The following is a 24,586-nucleotide window of genomic DNA, read 5'->3' as shown; positions in this document are numbered from 1 at the left end:
TCTCTCAGTTCAATATGATGCATATGAAGCAAATTAGCAAAAATAACCTCTCGGAAGTGGCATAGCCTTCTGCTTCTCAACATAGCTGTGAAAAGGTTACACCCTTAATTGTTGTTAGCAAATAAGAGTTAAACATTTTTATTAGCACATGCACTTATCTGAAAATATAACACTAAGATCACATGATAGCAGAAATGATCAGATTCAACTGCTGGATCGGGCAAAACAAATATATTCATCTGCAGCGTCTGAAGGTTGTAAGTTAGTTTGATTTTGACATCTTTAAAAAGAAACTTTAATTGGATGCAAATCAGACTCAAAAACAAAATAATCAATGAGTTATTGACAATGGCAGCAAATAAAAATATGTAAATGTGTAATGGAGGCATACCTACTGTGATTTACAAAACACAGAGAGAAGAAAGTAGATTCTAATCCAAAGTGATATTTTTGTTTCCAATACTCAGGAAGTCCAAAATGTCCAGGTTTTCATCTGAATCAGCTCTCCGAGTCGCTGTGGACCTTCGTCTCTTCTTTGACATTCTCAACAATCGGCAGCTGATCTCCCCATTCGCTGTTCCGCGCGCAGCGGTACATATCTCTGAAAAAACACAATTTATTTCAGATAAAAACCGCACAACAAATATTCTTCAAGCTGATCAATCTGAAATAGTATTGTTAATTTCTCCAGTAAGAAAAGAAATAAATTATGACATTTGTGGAGCATTTCTCAAATTTGTATTTTTAACTTTTTGAGAATAATAATTTTAAAAAATGAGACAGAGGTTTTTGCCCTAAAATGAAATCTAAGAATATTTTCTGCCAGTTTTTACTACATTACATCTGATTATTCCCAGGAACTTTCCGCTCCATAAAAAGTTGCTAGTAAATATAAACAAAAAATAATTACTGGAGCTCGGAGAAAGGCTCAATATTACCTAATATTAAAATGTTTTCAGTACTAATAGTTTTTTATGCAAGAAATATATAAATAAAATCTGAATAAATACAGAAAAAAATCCAATTTAAGAGATAATTGTTGTTAGTAAGTTTATAAAACAAATGTAGAAAAAGACACTTTTAAAAAAAATCTTGGTATTGTCAAATCCAATGTTTAAACTGTTTACTTTTAAGATTTTAAATTTATCTGATATTTTACATTGTATTTTTTTAAAAGACTTATTATGATAACTGACAGAGTAATAACTCTGTCAGTTATTACTGAATTATTAAATTCAGTAATAACTGAATTTAATAATCATTATTTAAAATATTTATCATCATTTTATCTAATTATAACTATGGAAGTCATCCTTTCCTTTAATCTGTGACAGTAAAAAAAAACTCAACTAAATGACTATTTTTAAAATCTAGTTCCTACGTTTACTGTTAAAATAAATTCAATTAATACTCCTTTTATTTAACATTTTTTTGTGTAAAACTTATTATTGACACACAAACATAACATTACAAAAATAACATTAAAATGAATAAAATAGTTAAAGTTTTACCCCAATTAACGTGTCTTTTGCTTCTTAATACCACTTTTCTTTTTGACTGGAGTATTCTAAATAGTCACCAATATAAAATGAGATCCACCCTGGTTTTCAAATCCTCTGATAATAATTTTCACACCATAATCACAGCCCAGCGGTTTTTCTTACCGGCTGTGTTTCCGTGCCGTCACCACCATGTGCTGCAGCCGTCCGTCGGAGCGGCACACGTGGCAGTGGACGTGCCGCGTTCTGCACAGAACCGGCGCGATCAGCCGGCCCCAGTCCAGACCTTCTGGTGTCGGCTCTGCCGGTTCTGTTCGACTCAGGATCAGGTAGCTGAACTTCTCTGTCTGACACTCATGCCTCTGAATTAAAAAAAAAAAACAAACAGTGATTGAGAAAATATTGAAGCTTTGATGAACAAAATGCTCACCTGTCAATTGTTTTTTTCTATCATGACAAGTTTGTGTCTGGATGATCAGACACTTAATATGTCAACAAAGCAATTAAACAACTTCTTGTGTTATTTTAGTGAAAATTAAATGTAATAATTTTTTTCGGATGCAAGATTTTTATTTAAAATCTTGACAAAAGTTGCAACAAATTTACTCTCAACCAGGCTTGTCACTTTAAGAAATTTTGCTGGTGGATAAATTACTCAGGATATTATTGTGATAAATGATAATATTGTTGTTTTGAGGCCATTTTCAAGTAATATGACGGCATGATAGTGCAAGAACACATTCTCAAAAATCCATAAATTTTACATTGTAATGAGCTAGAACTGGAAGACATTTTAAATATCCAAAATAAATAAACAAAACAACAGAAACAGCAAAGAAAATTAGTTGTGAAGTCTCTGTAAACAAAATTATCCTTAAAGAAAGAACTAGTTGAGACCAAAGAGCCAAACTGAGGACTTTCAGTTTTTGGTAGAAAGAGAGAAAAACGATAATTAATGCAAATGAGCTCATTTCAGTTTATCATGCGATTCCTTGATTTGTTGCGACAGGCCTTCTCTCTCAACATAAAAGTATTTACTTTCATCATAAAAATGTATTTTTAAGCTAAAAAATGAACAGTTACTCCTGATTTCCTGCTTGGCGGATTTACAGATGAGGAGTTTTACCCCTGGCAGAGGAAGAGGATGGTAGCGCTGGTGGAAGTTGCAGGGCGTGACGGGTTTCTGGGCCAGTTTGGGACACATCATTTCATGAGGGCACTGAGAACAGAAGCAAAGATTATCAACAAAAAGACCCTGAAGCTGCTGGATTTTAAAACTTATTTTAATCCTACCGGTGCAAACACTGATGCTGGTCTGGGGTCATGAACGACTTTTTCCTGTTTCTGGAGATCAATAATATGGATTACTACACTGGGCTAACATTACTAATCAAAATGACTGATTCACTGTTTTGTGAAATACTTGAGTACCGTTAGCAAAACGTCTCTGGCCTCCAGCATCATCTGATGGCCCTCTTTGGTACCATTTTCCACCAGGACCTAAAACAAACATTTCAATTATTAGTTAATCATTAATCTAATCAGCAAATCTACTATTCATTACTTTAATTAAAGTACTTATTTGGAATTTAAATAAATGATATTAATAATATTATTCTGATGAAAACGAATACTAAGCCTTATACTCTTATTTATTTTCCTCTTGAAATTCATAGATTTATTTATTCATTAGAAATTTACTAAATATTTAATTATTTACTTCTTTTATTTTTATTATTTTTAGATAATAACTACCAAATTATTATACAATCAAGAAATGTTTATTTTATTTAGGTAATTATTTAAATGATATATTTTTTTTAATTTATGTATACATTTGTTTTTTAAATATATTATTATCTTTATTATTGCTACCATTTAAATTTAATAGTTATTTTTATTAAATAAATTGATTTCTTTTCACTTAGTTGATTCATTTGTTTTGAGAATTTTAGAAATTTTCTTTGTTATTGTTAAAATCTCCTTTATAATATCTAGTACTGTTATTTTATGCTTGCGTTTGTTTATTTAGTTATTAATTTATTATAATAAACTCTTAAAAATTTGCAACAAAATTATTAAATTTTTCCTTGTGTGTATTATATAAATATAACAGCAGATAAATCCCAGATTGAACAGACCAGGTAGGAGTTCGTCTTCCTCCAGAGCGTCGTCATGGCGTCCGCCCGGTCGTTCACGTTGGGAAGCTCTGACAGGGTAAAAGCTGCCACCACCAAATCGAACTGGACCTGCAGAGAGAACCTGGACCTTCAGGGTTTCATTAAAAAAAAAAACAACCTGCAACATTTACTTTAATAACAGATTTCAGCTACTGATTTTTGTTAGGTGTGTTTTAAAGCTGGCCATTTTTAAATGTTTCCGGGTTTTAATTATTCCAATTTGAAATAATTGTAACTTATTTTGTTGCTTTTACTGGTGCCTCAGTCCCAGGTTGGAGTTGTAAACTAGTTCTCAATCATCTGGTTAAATAAAGGTTGAGTTGATACAAAATTAATATTTAAGAAAAACCTTCAGCCGAGGAAATGTAAAAAAATATATATATATATATACATATATATATATATAAAGAAGATAAATATGCATCTGCATAGGAATATGGGAGTGCATTCAATGATATTATACATTTACTATATTAAATATTTATTTAATATTATTAACTTACAGCATAGCAAGTTTAAGTCAAGATACTGAAGACACTGCAGTAGTATGCTTAAAAATAAATAGATAAAATAAGATTATAATACTTTAACAAGCAAAAATATTATTTTACTTTCAGATTATTTGTCTTGTATGGATCAGTTAAAAGGTTTACTACTTAATTCAGTAAATTACAAATGAAGTTCATCAAATTGAAAGCACCGCTAAAAAAATAACAGTTTTCAAGCAAATTCTTTTCATTAAGCACACATTTCTGTTCTAAAGATTTGGTTATTTTTAACTGTCCTGATGTATTATTCTGATCTTAAATGTTGTTTTTTTTATTCCCTGGAAGCAGAAAATTACCATAATTAACAGAAATAAAGGCTTGAAAACATCCGTCTGTGAGAAATTAATCTATATGATTTGTTTAATTTAACAAACTAAGTAACGTACAAAAACGTAACCCATCAGAAATATTCTAATTTACTCATTTTGACTGTATATTAGACATTCATGGTGAGCTCAGATACCTGCTTTGTACATTATGAGCAGTCTTAGCTGTTGTCCCTCTAAGGTACAATTAGCAAAAGGAACTCATAAATGTCAAAAACTAAAACACTTTTCCTCCATTTAGTCAGAAAATGTAAAAAAAAACAAGAAAAGATGGACAGATTTCTTAAGTAATTATTACTAATTACGAGGATTTAAGCAGAAATTTGAGCGATTGGACGCCACTGGATTCAACTAATATTTAATTTTCAGGAATTGTTGAATGTGAGATTTTGTTACTTCAATAAAAAATGTTTTTATTTTAAAGATTTTTGCACATATTTGAGGTGCCAATAAACATGGTTGGCACAGAAACCTGTTAGTGGTTGGTTTTATATTTTTCTTGGACTAAAACTGACCTTAGGAGAGACAGGAAGAAACTGTCTGAAATAAACGTGTTTGATGTGCGGTTGAGCTCTTTCATCATCTCCTGCACAGAAAAAAGCAAACTAATTTAACACATCTCGCTTTAAAAAGAGACATATTTGTTTTAAAATCCATTTCTGTGCCTTTGAGAAGTTGTTCGGCCAAAACGTTCATCGCTGCAGAGCTGTCCACACACACCATCTCCCTGAAAGAGTCGTCCCAACACGAGTGAGACGCCCTGATGGACGGAGAGAGACACTCAATATATCATTTAAGTTTCAGCCAAACAAATAAAAGTTTCAGTTTGCACACCAACCAGGCGACAGTTCCTAAGCCAGAACCAAAATCCAGAAGTGTTTGAGGAGCAAATGAAGGATCTCGCTTCTTTATCTGAATAAAATCAACAAAAAAAGTAAAATATTAATTCAGGGTTGATAGAAACAGCTAGAGGAGACGTGATCTTCTCTACACCTACCTCATTTAAAGCTCTCCTCACTGCTGCATAGCCTCCAGCCAGCCGAGCCGCCATGTACACCATGCTCAGCTCTTCATCGTACCTGAAACACCAGGCAGCCAGAGATATTTATATGCCTTTAACTGAAAGCTATGAGACGTGGCTGCTCCAATAAATAACTAATCTAAGCTTAAATCAAGCAGCATGCACGGTTACTTTAGGGGCGTCCAGCGATACGTCGTTCTTCTGAGCTCCGACAAAACCTTCTTCCTGATGCGATCCCCCAGGAGCTGTTCATCGACATCTGCAAAAAGATCACAGTTAATTAATTACTCCTGGTTTTGTCAAAGCCTTCAGACACACTTTGAAAAAGAATTCCTACACCTTCAGCCTTTTGAACGTGTCATTGTGCAACAGGTTTTAAGTAATAAATGAATTAATTGCATTGACATTTTCTCAATCATTTCCATTTGTATGATTTATAGTTTTTCTCTCTTTCTATCAAAAACTGGATGACAAAAGCCATCAGTCTGTTGCTTTGGGCTCAACCAGCCCCTTTTTAATGAAGGACAATTTTATTTACAGAGACTTCACAAGACATTTTATTTTTGTTTTATTTATCTTGGATGTTTAAAATGTCTTCCAGTTCCAGTATTAAATGTTGATTAGAATTTAAAGTTTATTGATAATTGAGAATGTGTTCTTGCATTATTATCCCATTATTACCATTAAATTACCTAAAAATGGTCTCAAAGCAATAATATTATCGTTTATTGTGAAACCTTCTGGGACAATTTGTTATCATGACAGGCCTAGGTGCAGCCATAAATGAAAACGTGTTTTATGGGGATTTTTTTGTTGTGATTATCCAACACAAAATTATGAGTAATTGTGAAGTCGAAGTAAAATGCTTTAATGCTTTTGCACACAAAGAAATCTAAAGTTTCTGTAGCGAATTTGACTCCCCCCCCCAACGCTGATAACACATAAAAAACAAAATAATAAAAAAAATCTACTGCCTCTATGAAACCAGCAAAATACAGATGCACAACAAATTTAGGGGGATTTTTTATTTATAATTAATCATGTATTGTCCTTTTTTAGCTTAATAATTGGGTCTTTTGTGCTAATTTATAAGCACCTAAAATTAAGGAACTGTATGGATTATTATCACGAACTGCCTTCAATCCTTCACCTCTTCCGATGTTCTGCACGGATTTCTCCCACAGTTCCTTCTCCATGCTCACAGCTTTCTGCCTCAGCATCAAATCCTCCACCGCTCTCTTCCGGCTCCACAGGAAGTTTGTGAGCTTTTGAGAACGTTCTACAAACTGAGGCACCCGAACTCCTGTAGACGGAAACATGAAGTTAATGAATGAGGAACGCAGCGAGTCTCATTTCCGGATAACCATTCTCCAGCTGGTGAACGTACTGTGAATGATGGACTGTGCAGCCAGCTGGAGATGTTCGGGTAGCCGGACAGTCTTCAGGTTGGTCACACCTGGATGCTTTCTGTGAAGTTCTCCTTTCAGGAAATCGACCTTAGGCTGAGGAAGAGCTGCTGAACTCACACTCTGGAAAGGAAAAAAAAAAAAAGTCAACTTTTGTATTAAAACAGATATTTAATCTAGTATATAAAGTGTTCTTAATTGCAAGATTTCTAGATATTGTGAAGGAAGAATAATTATTAAAAACTTTAGACAAATCGTTTGGCTCGTCTTCTTCCTTAAAACCCGGGTCCTCTCAGCGGGCAGGGCAGCCGCTAGAAAGTGGAACCACCACACTGCGCGTTGACGTCACAGATCACAGAGTTTAATCTCATACAAAGCAATCGACAACAAAGCTGCAGAGGAACAGAGATATGCATTTTTCTCATAAAATAAAGACACACAAGGGGAGACAAAACAAACACGAAACAAAGACAAACAGCAAAGACGTCTTTGGAGAGAGAGCCAATGCAAAAAAGCAAAAAGATGGCAACTTTCTGACAATTTAGTGATGACACTAAATTTTATACTGAGTGGGTGTTTTCCTATTTAATTTATGCATTCTAGGCGTTCCTCTTGTTGGCCAACTGGAAACTCCCAGAGAAACTTGGAAACTCCCCTCAATCTACGCAAAGATCAAAGGACCATCTGCCTTCTACCAAAACAAAAGAGCGGATAGCTGATTGCTGCGCTCTGACCGCTCTGACCCCCCGTGGCTCCCACGGTCATTCTGAGTACAGAACGATCCTGAGATAAGACCTCACAGATACCTGAGAAATCTAACGTCCCTGTCTCCCAAGGAAAATGCTAATTTTATGGCTTCGCCTGTGGCCCGGCCTCACAGTGGGGGTCCCATTGAGAGATCTCCCTTAATCTGCATTTGGTTCCTGTGTCTCTGAATACTTACCCATCTGGTTTAGTTTTAAATGCTTAACACAAACCTGTTCAAAATAAGAGTGTTCCATATATCTTTTAAGATTAACTGTATTAAGCATTAAAAATAATCATATTTCCTTAACAATATCCAAACTTAGCATTAAATATTTCTAAACTGTTTCCAAATATTACTGGTGAGAAGGTTGAATAAATTTAATAAAATAAGGTAAATATTGTTCGAAAGAGGCAAATGTTTAAAGAATCCTATCATCTGACCTCCATTGTAAAGATGCTGCGTTCAATGACAGCCACTAATTGCACCCACCCTGAACATTATGTTCACCACCGCCGCTCGATGACAAAGAAAACAGGCTCCGTAACTCCGTGACGCCATGTTCTCGGTATCAGAAATAAACTTTAACACCGTTAAATGAACAACTTTGATCCACGCTTTCGTAAAGCACACCGTACGATAGCTGAGCATCAACAAAATAAGTCCGATCAGTTACTAAAGAGGAACCCCTTAGACCGAATGTTTTGTTCCTACTACGAAACAAATACAAAGAGGACTCACTCTTCCCTAAATTCTCGGAAGATATTGCGATTGAATGGAAACAACGCAGTTTTACGGTTTCTTTGCAAAGTAGTTTGTTTTCTTTAAAAAACATATCACTTTTGTTATGTTAATAAATCAACCAAAATGTAGTTTTTTACTCCGAATATAAAAAACGATGCAGCAAGACTGGTTTCAGATAGTGTTGTTGTCAAGGTAACTGCATAAACAGTCGCGTCTGCCTGCGAAGTGAGTCATCTTCTCCCTAAACGAGCTTCACTACGATCTCCGACAAGTCCAGGAAGCAGTAGCGGAGTTTCGCGCTCTGTGTTGTCGCCTCTGGACCTTTACTACCATCACCTAAATTATAAAATTATCTAGTACATAATGAGGAGAACCAGGGGTTCCAGAAATAAAAGCCAGAGTACCGTAGAAAACGAGGAAGTCCCGACAAAGACAGGTTGGTGTTTGTTTTTAGCTAGGAAGGAAGCCAGCGGTTATTTCTGAATGTCCAGACATGACGGGACAAGCAACAGTGAGATCATAACAAAGAGCTGGACGCAGTAACTATTGAGACAAGGGTCTGAACCTTCAATTTGGACAGAAATAAACTACTTTATCTGCAAAGTGCTCTTCATACCATCCACTTTCACAATCACTCTGCCAGAAACCTATTTTTACGTTTATATTAATACAGTTAATAAATTGCTAATTGGGGGAAAATGACTGAAATGTCCAGATATAAAGATTTACAAAAAATATTAAGCCTATAATTTTGTACCAACAATGTTTTGGAGTTTCAGCTTGTGCAAACTGCTATATGCTCATCACCTTTTTCTTGAAGTCTTGAAAGGTTTTTAATTTTATTTTAAAACATATAAAAAAGAAAACTGGACGTATCGAGTCAGATTTACCTTAAATAAACACCATTGACAACATGATTTCAGGCAGAAATGTAGAATTAATCAGCTTTAGACTATATTGTGCAATATTAATTTATATTTAAATTAATTGTGTTTGGAGTTTTGCTGAATGCCTTAATTATAAATCAGTAAATAAACTGAGATAAACTCCACCCACCTGTCCTGACTCCTGTTTGTGCTCAGTGTGGCAGTGGAAAGGAGATGACGGGCAGTGGGAACGGTACCCAGATGAAGTGGGCTCCATGCTGGACTCAGCTTCCTCATCAGGAAAGACTTCGGTCACTCTGACTCTTGGCGCAGGGAAGAAATATGAAGTTGATCTGAAGAAAATGGTCCAGATTAATCCTACGACAAAGTACAAGAGAAAGATTCGCTCTCAGATAGTAAAAACAGGTAAGTATCCATCTTTTTACTGCTTCAGTGAATCTTTATCCTTCTACCTAAGAAAATATTCATTTATTGCTTTTTTATTTTTAGCTGTCATATGCTACAATAATCTGAAAGCTCAGAAGTTTAGTTTTTCAAATGCGTGGAAAACAGGTAAAATAACATTGTTTCAATAGAGTTTCAAGTAGTTTCTTTAATTCTAAAGTGTAAACAAACAGAAAAGTGCAGTATATAGTTCACTAAAATGTAAAAATTGCGAAACCTAATCAGCAACAAGTACAGGTTTGAACTTTTAAAAGCAATTTGAAAATCTCACTAGCAACCAATCACTTTCTTATTTCTCTCATCCTTTTTCAAAATTGGAAAGACAGGAATACATGTCATGTTAGTATTTTCAGACATAGCAGGAAACAGATACTTAGAAATATTTTCTCTACGCTGGTTCTAACGCTTAAGTCCAAATATAATGTGTTAAAGGCAGAAGTGCAAATATCTGCAGAGCGTATCACATACATCAGCGTTTGTAGCTTTATTGTTAATACTTGTATTAAAAGTTTATAATTAAAGACGCAAATTAGTTTTTTGTATGTTCAGACATGTAGATGCCACTACAAGGTGCTTTCCAACTCCCAAATTATTTTTTTAAATCCCTACCTTGTGTTAAAGGTAATTCTGAAAGTAGAAAAAGAAACATAAATTTACATTATGTAGAGTGTAGATAGGTAGGTTGAATTTATATCTTTTTTTGTCTTCTTGAATTTAGAGAGTTTAAATGAAGCCGGTGACGTGGTGGCTGAAAATGGAGATTCAGTTCAAGTCAAAGAGGAAGAGGAGGAGACAGCGGAGCAGCCGGCAGCTAAGAGGAGAAGAGGACAGAGCAAGAGTGCAGCAAAAACCAAAGAAATGCCTAAAGAGGAAATAAAAACTGAAGGTAAAATATAAAAAGTCAGAGCTTTAACTATGAAACTAGAGCTGAGAAATGATCATCAGGAATGTATCTGATGTGTTTTTTCTGCCCAGAGGTGGTGAGGACGGTGGTGATGAAGGGCAAAGCTCCAGTGGACTTCGAATGCAAAGCTAAACTGGGAAAGGTGCGTTTCCTGTGTACAAACCAGATGTTACACCACTGACTGTGGTTTCACACCTGCAGGTTCAAAAATGTGTCACGGATTCTTCTGAAGTCAGAGGAATGTGTCAATGAAGATGATTTTAACTCAAAATATTTTAAATTATTTTTTGCCTTTAGTAAGAAAATATATCTAGAAAATATAGATAAGAAAATACGAGTTTATCCTACACAATCAAAATTAGTCATGATTCCAGTTCTGGATTAAAAGGGGATGATGCATAATTTTAAGTTTATATGTAAATTAATCTTTTTTCAAGTAATTGCTGTAATTTCTGTACTTGCTTCCTGTTTGTTTTCAGTATCAGTTCTGTAAAAGTTTTGTCCTGTTGTTGTTATCATTCTTTTTTCCTTTTTCTCTCTAAATATTCAAAAATATTTAAGAAATGTCCCGTTTGAGACACTCCCACATCTGCCACTTCAGGAGGAGAAGCTCAAATAAAATTGCAAACATGCAAAACAATTTTTGTTTCTAAAAACTATTTAAGAATTTGCAGATTTTTGTCTTTTTAAACATTCTTCATGTTTCCCTTTCAGGCTCATGTTTACAGTGAAGGAAATGATGTTTACGATGTGATGCTGAACCAGGTAAAATACTGAAAAATAAACCTCATTTACTTCTGCTTCAACCCGCAGCTTTTTAAAAAAATGCCCTCTTTTGTTTTGTTTTGTGTTTTTTGGTTGTTTTTTGTAACAGAACCTTTTGATTCTCATAAAAAATTTTTAATTCATTAAATTTTGTGGTTTTACTTGCATTTATTTGTTATTTTCTGTGTTGCCTGGCAGACCAACCTGCAGTTTAACAACAATAAATATTACCTGATCCAGCTGCTGGAGGACGGCGGCGCCAAGGCTTACAGCGTCTGGATGAGATGGGGCCGAGGTGAGTCCGCTGCTCACCAGGACTCAAACGATTAATCAGATTAACTGTGATTAATTATTGAATTAGTTATGAGCTAATTTAGCAATTAATTAATCATTAACAGGAGTAAAGAGACTCTGAAAATGTCAGTTTGCTGGAAGAACAACAGTCAGAGCTGCAATTAAGCCAAAACTGTACAAAGAATAAATACATTTTGCATTTAAGATTAAAGACATTCTTTGTCTGTAAATATGTTTTACCCAGAACTATTTGCTAAAAAGTGGCATTTTTAGCTTCACCTGATTCAAAATCTGCAAAAAATATCCCACTAATCACCTTTGCTGTCCGTTTATTAATAAAAAAATTATTAAAATATTTGTAGATAGTATTTTTTAGCTGCAGATCCTTTTCTATAAATGAGAAAGTGTTATTAAAGCAATGCTGTGTTATTTTAGGCAGTAAGATGTTTGTTTTATTAGTAAAGTAATTACTTTATTGCTTATTTTAATATTTTAAGGCATCTCAAATATTGTGTAAAAAAACCTTATATGGTTAAATTAAAAATTAGCCATTTTTATCCAATTTATCGTCAAAATTACCAGAAAATAGCAACAATTATTGAGTGAATAAATAATATATTTCATTAAATTGAGATATGGGGTAGGATTAAATAAATGTTAATGTGTTCTTTTAAAACAAAAAGGTAGAGGTAAGCTAAATATTCTGTTCTTAGTTATGTTTGCTCATCTTTTCTCTTGTTTTCAAAATTAAATAAATGAAATGGAAATACTGGATAAAGTGATAGATTACTAAAATAATCACTCTTTCCAGTTCTCCTGCTGACCAGCAGAGCTGACAGGATACATTTCTTAATCGCTTGTGTTTCCACAGTGGGTAAAGTGGGTCAGAACAGCCTCACACCCTGCGGGGCAGATCTGCTGAAAGCTAAAGACATCTTCAAGAAAAAGTGAGATTATCTGATTAAAAAGTTTCCTAGAAGCTTCGGGAAACGCCGCTCTGAGTGAATCTTTGAAATGTTGCTGCAGGTTCTTGGATAAGACAAAGAACGAGTGGGATCACAGGGAACGTTTTGAGAAAGTAGCCGGAAAATATGACCTGGTGCTCATGGACTACGCCGCTAACGAGAAGGTGCGTCTCTACCGGTTCACACAGTCCACAGTGATCTGGCTGCATTTCAGTATTTTCACTTTCACAGAGTTTTATTGAAAGAGTTTTAAAAAAATGTCTGGAAAAGTTTCGGTTTTGAATATTTTCCAGATCTGTCTAGGCTTGAAAAAACAAAATAACTGTGTAACAGCAGAGTTGGAAGTTTATTTTTTATCCTACTTTCTAAATGTTTCATTATTCCTGAGGTCCTTTTATCTTTGTGTATTTCCTTTCATTGTCCTTTTCTTTCCCTCCTTTTTATTTATATAATTCTTCTTTCTTTGCATCCTCTGTCCATTCCATCCTTATATTTACTGTTGTTTTTCTCTCTCTTCTTTTCTTCCTTGTGTTTTCCCATCTTTTCTTTATCTTTTATGTCCTTCCACTCCTTTCTTGTGTCCTCCTGTAACTTTCTCTTGTATTTAATTTCTTTCCTTTCTCTCATGTCCTTCATTCCTCACTTTTGTCCTTTCTTCCTTCTCGTAAAAAAGTATTTGTGCTTCAGTTTCTAGTGCAAATATCTTGAAATAAAACAAAACTAACAAGTAACTTTTCAGCAAGAAATAGGACTTTGTTACAAAATTCCTTAATATTAATAAATAAAAGTATTACTTTCACTAGCAGATATTTTACCATGTTATAAGTGAAATAATCTGCCAGCTGTATCGGTACTTTTTTTTATTAATATGAAGGAATTATTTACTTAAAACAATCTCATATTTCTTGCTGAAAAGTTACTTGTAAGTTAGTTTTGTTTTATTTCAAGTCTACTGAGATAGTTGCAGTGCTTTCTTTCTCTTCTTTCTTTCCCTTGTCCTTCCTTCTTTACTTACTTTCTTGTGTATTTCCTTATATATTATAATTTCTTATGTCCTTTATGTTATTCCTTTCATCCTTATGTTTCTTTCTTATGTCTTTACTATCATTTTATTCCAGCTTTGATATTTTAAGTCTGAAATATTTAAATATCTGCCAAATTTCTTATTGTAAATTGAATGCAAAGGCTTGTTAATTTTGGAAATTTGATTAGAACAAAATGACAAATCTTTAAGAAGTCTGGTAACTGCAGTCATATTACCCACAGTAAATCTGATGATGTATGAACAAAGCCAGTCTGAAATATATAAAACAAACCTTTTTTTTGTTTTGTCCCAGGAGGAGAACATCACCACAGTCGACGTCGCGCCCAGAAAACAGCCCTCCAAGCTGGAAGCGAAGCTCCAGTCGCTCCTCGAACTCATCTGTGACCTCAGAGCCATGGAGGAGTGTGTGCTGGAGATGAAGTTTGACACCAGAAAAGCTCCTCTTGGTCTGCCACACTTAGGGAAAAAAATAAATAACTCAGTCTTAAAGTACACTGGAATGGATTGTTAAAAACCGTTTGTGTTTCTACCTGCAGGAAAGCTGACCTCGGAGCAGATCCGTGCAGGATACGAAGCCCTGAAGAGAATCGAGTCGTGCTTGAAGAAGAAGGGAAGCAATAAGGAGCTGCTGGAAGCCTGCAACCAGTTTTACACCCGTATCCCGCATGACTTTGGGTAAGAAGCATGAAATAACCCTGCAAAGAAAACATTTGTCTGTTTTGGTGTTTGGAAACTAAAAGAAAATAAATTTCCAGGTTAAAAACGCCTCCAGTGATTCGCTCAGAAGAAGAACTGAAGGAAAAAATTGCTCTGTTGGAGGTAAAATATTTCTGATTTGTTGCAGTTTATTTTTTACATGTTTGATTAAAATAGTCAACCTGTTTTTTTTTGTCCGTTTCAGTTTCTATAATATTTATTTTACTCTGGCTTTTATTCTTCTAGTTACACTGACTGAACAAATTATTTCAGATTATTTCACTTAATAAGATATCTTTCCCATGTTGAAATAATCTGCCAGTGGAACTAGTACGTTAAAAAAAAAATAATAATAGTAAGGAATTATTTACTTAAAGCAAACACTTTTTACTTAATGAAAAGTTACTTGTAAGTTAGTTTTGTCGTATTTTAATTGTACCAAGATATTTTCACTAGAAACTAGACCAAACATACTTAAGATTGTGTGTTTTTGCAGTGCTTTCCTTGTCTTGTGTTGTTTTTGACCAAGCTTGTGAAGCTACTGCTGTATTTAAATGAGCTGTTCTGGTCCAGAGTTGTCAAATAAATGTGTAATTCAGTACATTTATATCTGTGTTATTTAAAAAAGTACAATTTTAAGTCAGTTCAGCGCAGTTTTTCTGTATCGGATCGGTATCGGCCAACGAGCCTCAGATATCGGTATCAGAAGTGAAGAAAGTGGATCGGTGCATCCCTAATCATTTTGTCTAATATTTTGTTTAAGGCGCTGAGTGACATCCAGATAGCAGTGAAAATGGCCGAGTCCAATGCAGACAGTGACGAGCATCCTTTGGACAGGCAGTATCACGCCCTGCAGTGCCAACTGGAGCCTTTGGACCAGAGCAGCCATGAGTTCAAGGTTGGTTAAGTTCAATAATTACCCTGAAATGATCAAATACAAAGAGCGTCAAAATCCAGTAAATAAATAACCCATCAAATATTTATTTTACCTGTTGACTAGTTTAAAGATAACTTGAATTTATTACTTTATAGTAAACTTTCTTCTCATTATCTAAATGTGCTATGTATATTCTCATTGTGGCCAGCAGGGGGAGCTAACGCTGCTGTAGCAAAAGGTGATTGACTTGCTGCACAGCTTATGACAGTCAATTATATGCACATAATATGATTAGTGGTGGGACTTGATTAAAATTTTAGTCAAATTAATTTAGGATTGGAATAAATTAATTGTATTTTAATCAAATATTCAATCATTTTCAATTCGAAACCCTTTTTTGCTGCTAAATTATTGAATAAAAAGTCACATGAGCACAGTAACAAATGTTTTTAATGTTATTTAGGTTATTCAACCATCAGATTGATGTAAAGTGCAATTTTTTTTAAAAAACTAATTTTTTAGAAATGTGAACTGTGGACGCTGACTTTAGCGTAGACTTTGCTAACCGCACCATGTTTAGCACTGAGATGCTATTTTAGTTTTTGATAGCTTCGCTGATCGACTGACTTATTTTAGCACAATTTGAACATAAATAGAGTATTTACCAGCAGCCAGTCAGATCGTTTTTTTGAAGCAAAAATTAGCCTCCAGTCGGCCAAGAAAAGCGGTTCTGTCATCTATCGCTCTTGTTTACGGATGTCTCCTGTGCATCAGATTAGCGGGCGTACCAGAAACACAACACAAAAGTTCCTATTTGGGATTTTTCTATGTAAAAAAAAAGGCGATTAATTGCATTAAAATCAATGTAACTAATTAATTTAAATTAACGCATTAACATCTTGTAAATATGAATAGTTTTCTTTAAAATGATTTATTGCTTGATGAAGTCCCACTTTCAATTGTTTAATGTTTTTCTTATTAATTGATAGCTGAATCTAAATTATCCAAATAAAATTTAATGCATTCATTACCATGTTTTGTATTGTTTAAGTTCATGAAATAGGCCATCAGTAGATTTCCTATTTCATTAAGTATAAAAATCAGTTTTAGAAAGTAGTCTGCTCCCACCAGACAAACTAAAAGAAACGTCTGATATTAGCAACAAATATTTCTGTTCTAACTCATCATTTAGAGGAAAAGGAATATTTATTTCATGCAAAATATAAAAATAAATCCTGAGCATCCTTTTCATGAGACGGTCATACAACAACAGAGTGTCTTCAGTCAGAAGCTTCCTCCGAGTCTCTGTAACACAGACTGCTGCAGGAGATCCTTCATGCTCATAGCCATCAGGATCTACAACTCTTTGAAGAAATTTGGTAATATAAATTATAACACAATTTTAGTGCAGTCAAATGCATAGCTTAATCTTTTTTTCTTATTTTTTTTCAGCCAGAATAATCCAGGCATAATTACCTGCCTTATGAAATATTTATATGTACTGTAAAGGTTATTAATTGTGCAGCGACGAGGCTGTGATTTCTCAAAAAGCGAATTAGTTTCTAGAAATAATGTTAAAGAACTGCTTAACAATCTGTTTGCGGCATGTTAGAGCTCATTGTTTAGAGAATTTTTATTGACTGAAGAGACTCAAAATCATGTCTTTAAACCTCAAGCAAAAATATAATCTGTTTACGTGACAGAAATGGTGCAACCGCAGGCTTTTTGTGGCACTTTCTTCCACTCTTCAAAGAATGAGGAGCAAAAATGTGGTTTGTTTGACTCCAGACTTTGACAGGAAGGGGAAAGAAATTAGTTTTAGGACCGTGATGAGGCTTTTATTCCTCACATCTGTTATTTATTGTAGAAAATACAATAAATAACAGGAAGAGAAGGAGGATCTTGTTTATTTCAGATTTGTTCTTCCATGTTTATTTGGCAAACACAGAAATTAGGGCTGGGCGAAATGACTTAAAAATAAAATCTGAGATTGTCTTATACCAATCTCGCTTTTTTTGTAAAAAATAAATTACAAATGACAGAAAATACTTTCAAAAAGTTTCTTTTATTTCAAATATATCTTTGATTTGTATAACGCCGTATTTGGGCCAAGTTATGAGAATTTTTTATGTGAATAATTTTAAGTTATTTTCTTAAACATAATTTAAGAAAATATGTGGACACAGAAAACAATGTAAAACATATCTATCTCAGATTCCACTGTAGCTTCACTCTGGATCTGCTTAAGAAAATTTCATGTCATAATAGTCATAATTTTAGCAGAATAAAGACCCAATTTTACTAGAAAAACATTTTAAAATTACAAAAAAGTTAACTTGGTTTTAAAAATAAACACGTTTGTTTGCTCAGTTGTTTCAAAGCCTTGCTATTGATAGTAATTTGATGCTGATGTGTTAAATGATTAAGTATTTCCTTATCTGTAAAATAAATACCAAAGTATAAACTCAAAAGATACTCAACATTACTCATAAAAGGTTTTATTTTTCATGTTGGAGTTCTCATAAAATTACTACTTCATTCTCCTAATAATTTGACTTTATTCTGGCGTTATTTCAACTCTATTGTTGTACAACTTTACTCTTGTAATACTATGACATTATTCCCATTTTTTAATTAAATAAACATTATAAAAACAGATTTTTATCCTGGCTATGCCTGTCAAAATTAATCAGTCAATCATATGATAAATTAAAATGAGCTCAATAATTTACATTCTCATGATTGATTTTTTTTTTGTAGGGCAATTTTATTTACAGAGACTTCATAATGCATTTTATTTCTTGTTTTGGTTGTGTTTGATTTTCATTTCCCTTTTATTTATTACTTTGTTGTATTTTATTTTGGATATTTAAAATATCTTCCAGTCTTTCTGTTGTAGTTCAGTGTGGCATGTTTTATACAAAATTAAACTTTATTTGAGAACATTATTATGCTATTGTTAATACATTATTTGAATATGGTCAAAAAAAACAATATTATTGTTTATCTCAATAATTATTGTGATAATAAAAGTATTTGTAGGAGCCATTTATCCTTTTCTGTGTTTATCGCCACCAGGGGGTGAATTTCATTTTGAGTTCTGTGTGTCTGATGGGGGATGGGTATTTAAGGTCAACCCTGATTCTGTTCAGGTGTTGTTGATGGGAAGAGGCAACAGTTTTCTACTGTGTTTGGTTTGGGTTTGATGTCGAATTTACGTGTAACTACATGAAAGTAGCAAAACAATGGACATTGTTCTGTACAATAAATGACCTTTTTATAAGTCAAACTAAAGATCGGCATGATAAATCTCTACTGAACGCACGTAAGACCAACGCCTTTCAAGCATAACAACCAGTAGCCTAAAATATAGGATTTTAGCCGCTACAGTATTGATATGCTTAATCCTGGCCCTAATACGTCATCGTGGAGTTTACCTAAATTTAAAGTCCAAATAGAAGCCATAAAACCCGCTTGTCAAACAAGATGGCCGCCTTAAGCGCGCAAAAAATGGTGAAAAAACAACAAATTTTCCAAAACTTAAATCTTTGATTTACTGATCAAATGTATTTAATTTCTGTCCTCCTGTCTTTGTGTGAAGGTGATAGAACGGTACCTGCAGTCCACTCACGCTCCCACTCACTCCGACTACACCATGAAGGTCCTGGACATCTTCTCAGTGGACCGGGGTGGCGAGAGCGACAACTTCCTGTCTCATTTACACAACAGGTGGGTCGAGCCAGAACCAGTCTGGAGATGGCTCCTTCTGCTCCACGCTGCAAAAACACAAAATATTACCAAGTTTATTTATTTAGTTTCAAGCACAGTTGAAGTAAGACAAAACTAACTTACTAGTGAAATCAATAATTCCTTAATATTGATGAAACAGTTCTAGTTCTAGTCTCAATTATAACAAGACATTTTTCCCAAGTTACAAGTGGAACTAGAACAATCGATTATTTACTTAAAACAAGCTCCTAAATCTTGCTGAAGTTGGTTGAATCTTATTTCCAGTATATTTTAGATATTTGCACTAAAAACCAAAAACAGTTGTTAGGTTTTGTGCTGTTGCAGTGCACATGTTGGGTTTTGCCATCCCTGTGTTCATGTGTGTGGTTCTGTTTGCACCAGGACTCTGCTGTGGCACGGCTCCCGTCTGTCTAACTGGGTCGGGATCCTCAGTAAGGGGCTCCGAGTGGCGCCGCCTGAGGCCCCCGTCACCGGCTACATGGTACGAAGAAGAGGCTTTCACACACAAATGCATTAATTTTGAGCTTTTTTCCCTGTTTTAAAACAATATTTTACAGAATTATTCATATCAAACAAAAACTGCAAATAAAAACTGTTAATCTGAGCACAAAAACCTCATTAAATATAAACTAGTTTGGTTTTTATTGCCAGAATTTCTCCATGTTTTCTGAATTTTAACAATCTAGTTTTAATTTAGTATTATCAGGAAAATACAAATAAAAAGTGTATACAAAAATATTTGCATTTAAAGACTTTATTCTATATCTTGTTGTTCAAATGTTTTGTCCTTTATCCAGTGTTTCCTTCCAAATGTCATTTCTTCCTCTGTCCAAAACATTCACAGTGATTTTTCTGACGCATAAATTATATACCATATTATTTACTTTCATTTTAACTTATTTGTACTTGAAAAGTTTGAAAAAAATTTTCCAACGGGTGTCAAACTATAAAAAGAAAAAAAATGTCTTTAATGTATGGTAAAATACCGTCAGCTTTTTCACCATATAAATACGGTAAGATTCTGGCAACCACAGAATTGGTTGCCAGATTTTGCCGTATTTACGCTGAAAAATTCTATTTTACCATAAATTAGAGACTTTTTTCTTTTTTTTTTAACAGTTCAGGCATTTTGTAGGGGAATTTCAACCTTTAATCCTGTGTTTAAAACCTGCAGAAAACCAAACGTAGACAAAGTTTTAGCTTGAATAAAAAACAATGAAAGCACAGAGAGGTCAGAAAAATATAGAAAAGAAAGGGAAAATACATTTTCTGTTTATTTAAATGTACATAATTAGATAAAACTGTATCAGGAAAGAAAAGCAAATCTAATAAAATTATTATTTTTTGAAGAAATGTAAGTTTTCTCCACCTCTCTAGAAGACATAAAGACGCTTTGCAGGTTTAAATTTATTATAAAACATAGAAAATAACTCAACCTTGTGGTTTTTCTCCTTCAGTTTGGTAAAGGGATTTACTTCGCAGACATGTCGTCAAAAAGTGCCAACTACTGTTTCGCCAACCAGAGCCACCATGTTGGATTGCTGCTGCTGAGTGAGGTGAGAAAACGTGTTTTCAGAAAAAGATTTGTTCTCCAAAACATTTTTAATGTTTATTTGTTGAGCCTTATGTCATGTTGGCTGCTTTGCCCACATTTTACACCCAGCTCTGTCATATGTATCAACATGTTTGTCTGCAGGTGGCTTTAGGGGACAGTAACGAGCTGCTGGATGCCGACTATGAGGCCCATAAGCTGCCTGCAGGAAAACACAGCACCAAGGGCCTGGGTGTGACCGGACCCGACCCAAAAAACGCCGTCACGCTGTTAGTCTTGTCACATCTCCACATTTAACTTAAAATCTGCCATCAAGCAAAGAAATTTACAGTCAATTACTTTTTATGTAAATGTTTGAGTTAAAGCGCTTCAGGTAAATATCAGTCAAGTTCAACAAGTTTATCTGTGTAGCACATTTCAGCAACAAGGCAGTTCAAAACGCTTTACATCATAAAAACAGAAAAATACACAGTCAGAAAAAGCATCATATGGTCAACGATTGAGAAAACCAGTAAGAAACATTACTGGTTTTCATTTCACATCAAAAATGTTGGTCAATGTTTCATTTATTATGTTTCCAAAGCACAGCAACTCTAAACAGTCTTGATTTAAAAGGAAATCAGTGTTTCGGGTGTTTTGCAGTTTTCTGGAAGTTTGTTCCAGATTTGTTGAGGATAGAAGCTGAATGCTGCTTCTCCATGCTTGGTTCTGGGGATGCAGAGCAGAACCAGGACCAGAAGACCTGAGAGGGCTGGAAGGTTGCTATGACAACAGCAGATCTTTAATGTATTGTGGTGCTAAGCCGTTCAGTGATTTATAAACTAACAGTATGTTAAAGTCTATTTTTTGAGCTACAGGGAGCCAGTGTAAGGACTGTAGAACTGGGTGATGGGCTCTATATACCTGGTTTTAGTCAGAACATCAGCAGCAGCATCCTGGATCAGCTTAGGCAGACCTGTAAAGACACTGCTGCTGTAATCAATGTGACTAAAGATGAACACATGGATGAGTTTCTCTAGATCTTGCTGGGACATTAGTCCTCTAATCCTGGAAACGTTATTCAGGTGATAGAAGGCCGACTTTGTAACCATCTTTCTGTGGCTCTGAATGTTCAGGTCAGAATCCAATCTGATCTATAGTTTCTAGCTGCAGTAATTGAAGCTGCACACTAACTCTAGATCGTTCCTCTTTAGGTCCAGAGATGACAACTTCAGTTTTTTTCTATACAAATAAGTAGAAAAAACAAAGTAATTATGAAGTATAAAAACATAAACGTGTCTAAACCAATGACCTCTGACTCCTTGTCTGTATTTTTTTCTCCCTCAGCAACGGAGCGACGGTTCCGATGGGTCCCGGCGTTAAAACGGGGGTTTCTAACTCCAACGGCTACTCTCTGCTCTACAACGAGTTCATCGTTTACAACCCGGCTCAGACCCGGATGAGGTACCTGCTGCGGATCCAGTTTAACTACTCCTCTCTCTGGTGAAAACCAGTCCGACCCGGGCCAGTCTGGATCACTGCCCTGTTGGGGAAATCTTACTGTTTTACTGTGGGTTCGGCGACTTGAAGACTCTCCTGTTGCTAGGCAGATTTCAGAAGTTTTTATGTCAACTCATAAAAGTTTACTTGGTCAACCGTTTGGAGAATAATGTGGCAGCATTTTTTAAAAACTGTTTCCCAAAATTTGAATAAAATTATATTTCAACCAGTCGTACATTTTTATAAGAAAATGTGCAGTGACATTATTTCCTGATCAAACCATTGGTCAGGGGCTCAAGCTGATATTTTGAAAGCAATAACTTCCAGTTGAAGTATAATAAAGATTTAAATCAAATAGACTTCAAAAACTTTCAATCTTACCAAGTATTTTTGCTTAGTTTTTTAGTGCAAACATGTTAGTACACTTCAAATAAGACAAAACTAACAAAGTAACTTTCCAGCAAGATATAGAAGCTTGTTTAGAGTCAATAATTCTTCAATATTGATGAAAAAATACTAGTTCGTCTTACAGATAATTTCACTTGAAAAATGTTTTGTCATAATTGAAATAATCTGTAAATGGAAATATTATCAAAATTATGGAATTATTGACTCTGAACCAGTTCCTATATCTTGTTGAAAAAGTATAAGTTAGCTTTGTCTTATTTTAAGTGTGCTAAGATATTTGCATTAGAAAACAGACCAAAAATAATTGGTAAGATGTTGTGTTTTTGCATCTGATTTTATATAAGGAAGCCCATCAGTGCCTCTTTAAATCATGTAAAGGCTTTAAATGATTGCAGCATTTGGCCCAGGAGCCTTTCTTCTCTAAAAATGATCAGAAGCCTTAAAGCTGATAGATTTGATTATTAAAATCTCTGTTTGGATGTTAAGGTTTAAATTGTAAAACTTTTTGCCATATTTCCGTGCTGCTGCAGTTGACTAAGTTAATTCAAAGTTACTTCTTGGTTAGTAGAGCTAAACTGTGGGTGTATTACACATAACAAATTCTGCCTGAGATGAAGAAAAAAAACTTTTGCACTATATTTCATTCATGTTTTTTTCTTTATGGGATTATCCTCCTTATAAAAAAAAGCTGTTTTATTACCTTCCTTCTTTGTTTTTTTGCTCGTTTTCTCTAAAACATATGTAACCTCTGTGATCAAATGCAGTAAAGAACAGCTTTAGACAATATGGATGCAATAAAATACAGTGTAACAATGCAAAAGAATCATTTGTGATGTTTATTTCTTGGTGTAAATAAACAAACCTGGGAAAATTGTATTGTGCTGCTGAGTTATATACATTATAATGCTTGATAATTTCGGTTTAGGTAGTGTTTTACACAGTATCACCTCCTCCCCAGCAGGTAGAGGAAGATGAGGATTATGTCCAGGTAGATGGTGAGAGCAGCGTTGACGTATTCCTCCGGATTCAGCCGATAGCTCATCTTTCCCATCATCAGCTGACAGTCGACCAGCAGGAACTGAGCCAGGAAGGGAAAGAGTTAAGCAGGGTGAGAAATTAGAGAACCGCATCTTTATTATTAAAACACTTCCCTTATTTATGCAAACAGCATTCCTAGAGTCACTGGAGATATTAATATTTCCATTTTTCCTGGCTGTGAGTTTTGTGAGATTTCTCACTCCTATCAATAACCATAACTGTTATTGAAAGGGGACCAGTTATGAAAAAGTCACATTTTGGATGTTTTTATACTTCCATTTTGGTCTCTACTGTTTCTAAAAGCAGCCCAAGAGATAAAAATCAAAAACAACCACCCAGCCATTTTTTAGGCAGAGTATGTTAAACCTTTTTGGGGAACATCCCAACTGTTAAGTCACAATCTAAGAGCACTGCGCCGTTACCTAGCAACCCCAGCCCAGCTCTAATCCGTTACCTAGCAACCGAAGAAGAGTTCCAAATTTAAATTAAAAAATACTTTATTAAATTAAATGTTGTTGTAACTCATTAAATTAAATTTTTCAAAGAGTTGTTGAAGATGGTGATGGACGTTTGGTCTGTGTGTTTTGTACAATGGCTGTTGGAAAAGATAAAGTGCGTTGTTGTTGATTTACCATCCAGAAACCACGTGCTGCATTCTTCTGGGTTATGGAGGAGTAATATGTATTTTCCAGCCACATGGGGCATTACATAAAATTCAAAAAGTAGATTTTCCATAATACTGCCCCTTAACTTATTAAAAACTAACCTTTAAGTTTTGTTAATGTCACACGTACTTTGTCAAGGAAAGTAACCTTTCAGTTCCAGAAAAGTAATTTGATTTCTGTTTATTAAAAATATTCTATAAATGACAAAAAAATAACTTGTAAATTTTTTAACATCACTTGCAGGTTCTGTGTAAGTATCCTGTATTTGAATGTATGGAGTGCTATAAGGGACTAAATTAAATAAATAAACACATAAATGTTCTGATCGCCTTTTATGTAAAATAAAAA

At 34.4% G+C, this 24,586-nt stretch overlaps 3 protein-coding genes across 7 annotated transcripts in view; 1 reads left to right on the top strand and 2 right to left on the bottom strand.

Annotated features, from left to right (window-relative positions):
- Positions 1 to 122: 122 nt before the first annotated feature.
- On the bottom strand, positions 123 to 8,395 carry mettl17 (methyltransferase like 17). 2 transcript variants are annotated; one of them, XM_028021567.1, is made up of 14 exons: positions 8,218 to 8,395; positions 6,962 to 7,103; positions 6,725 to 6,877; positions 5,746 to 5,833; positions 5,551 to 5,632; positions 5,392 to 5,465; positions 5,219 to 5,313; positions 5,069 to 5,139; positions 3,641 to 3,748; positions 2,931 to 2,999; positions 2,793 to 2,843; positions 2,626 to 2,718; positions 1,665 to 1,861; positions 123 to 601 (listed from the first exon to the last, which is right to left on the bottom strand). In XM_028021567.1, the coding sequence occupies exons 1-14, from the start codon at positions 8,374 to 8,376 to the stop codon at positions 499 to 501; spliced, it is 1,485 nt and encodes a 494-aa protein (XP_027877368.1). In that variant the 5' UTR covers positions 8,377 to 8,395; the 3' UTR covers positions 123 to 498. The 2 variants fall into 2 exon arrangements, with proteins under 2 accessions (XP_027877368.1, XP_027877369.1); XM_028021568.1 differs by lacking the exon at positions 8,218 to 8,395 and adding an exon at positions 8,169 to 8,192.
- A 331-nt stretch (positions 8,396 to 8,726) lies between these two features.
- parp2 (poly (ADP-ribose) polymerase 2) lies at positions 8,727 to 23,409 on the top strand. Its single transcript, XM_028021566.1, has 17 exons — positions 8,727 to 8,905; positions 9,552 to 9,761; positions 10,519 to 10,686; positions 10,776 to 10,846; positions 11,419 to 11,469; positions 11,668 to 11,764; positions 12,635 to 12,710; positions 12,790 to 12,892; positions 14,066 to 14,219; positions 14,310 to 14,448; positions 14,529 to 14,592; positions 15,233 to 15,367; positions 18,948 to 19,075; positions 19,478 to 19,577; positions 20,554 to 20,652; positions 20,793 to 20,917; positions 21,975 to 23,409. Exons 1-17 carry the CDS (start codon positions 8,833 to 8,835, stop codon positions 22,132 to 22,134), a joined length of 1,953 nt encoding a protein of 650 aa, XP_027877367.1. The 5' UTR covers positions 8,727 to 8,832; the 3' UTR covers positions 22,135 to 23,409.
- Positions 23,202 to 24,586, bottom strand: part of LOC114147040 (protein lifeguard 1) — a 6,922-nt gene continuing 5,537 nt past the window's right edge. For all 4 annotated transcript variants that reach the window (XM_028021572.1, XM_028021571.1, XM_028021570.1 and 1 more), the window contains one exon: positions 23,202 to 23,613. In XM_028021572.1, coding sequence (XP_027877373.1) covers positions 23,479 to 23,613 — 135 coding nt within the window. In that variant the 3' untranslated portion in view covers positions 23,202 to 23,478. The remainder of the gene's footprint in view (positions 23,614 to 24,586) is intronic.

Source organism: Xiphophorus couchianus, chromosome 6 (genome assembly GCF_001444195.1).
Source record: "Xiphophorus couchianus chromosome 6, X_couchianus-1.0, whole genome shotgun sequence".
NCBI lineage: Eukaryota > Metazoa > Chordata > Actinopteri > Cyprinodontiformes > Poeciliidae > Xiphophorus > Xiphophorus couchianus.
This window is presented reverse-complemented; position numbering and strand designations above follow the sequence as displayed.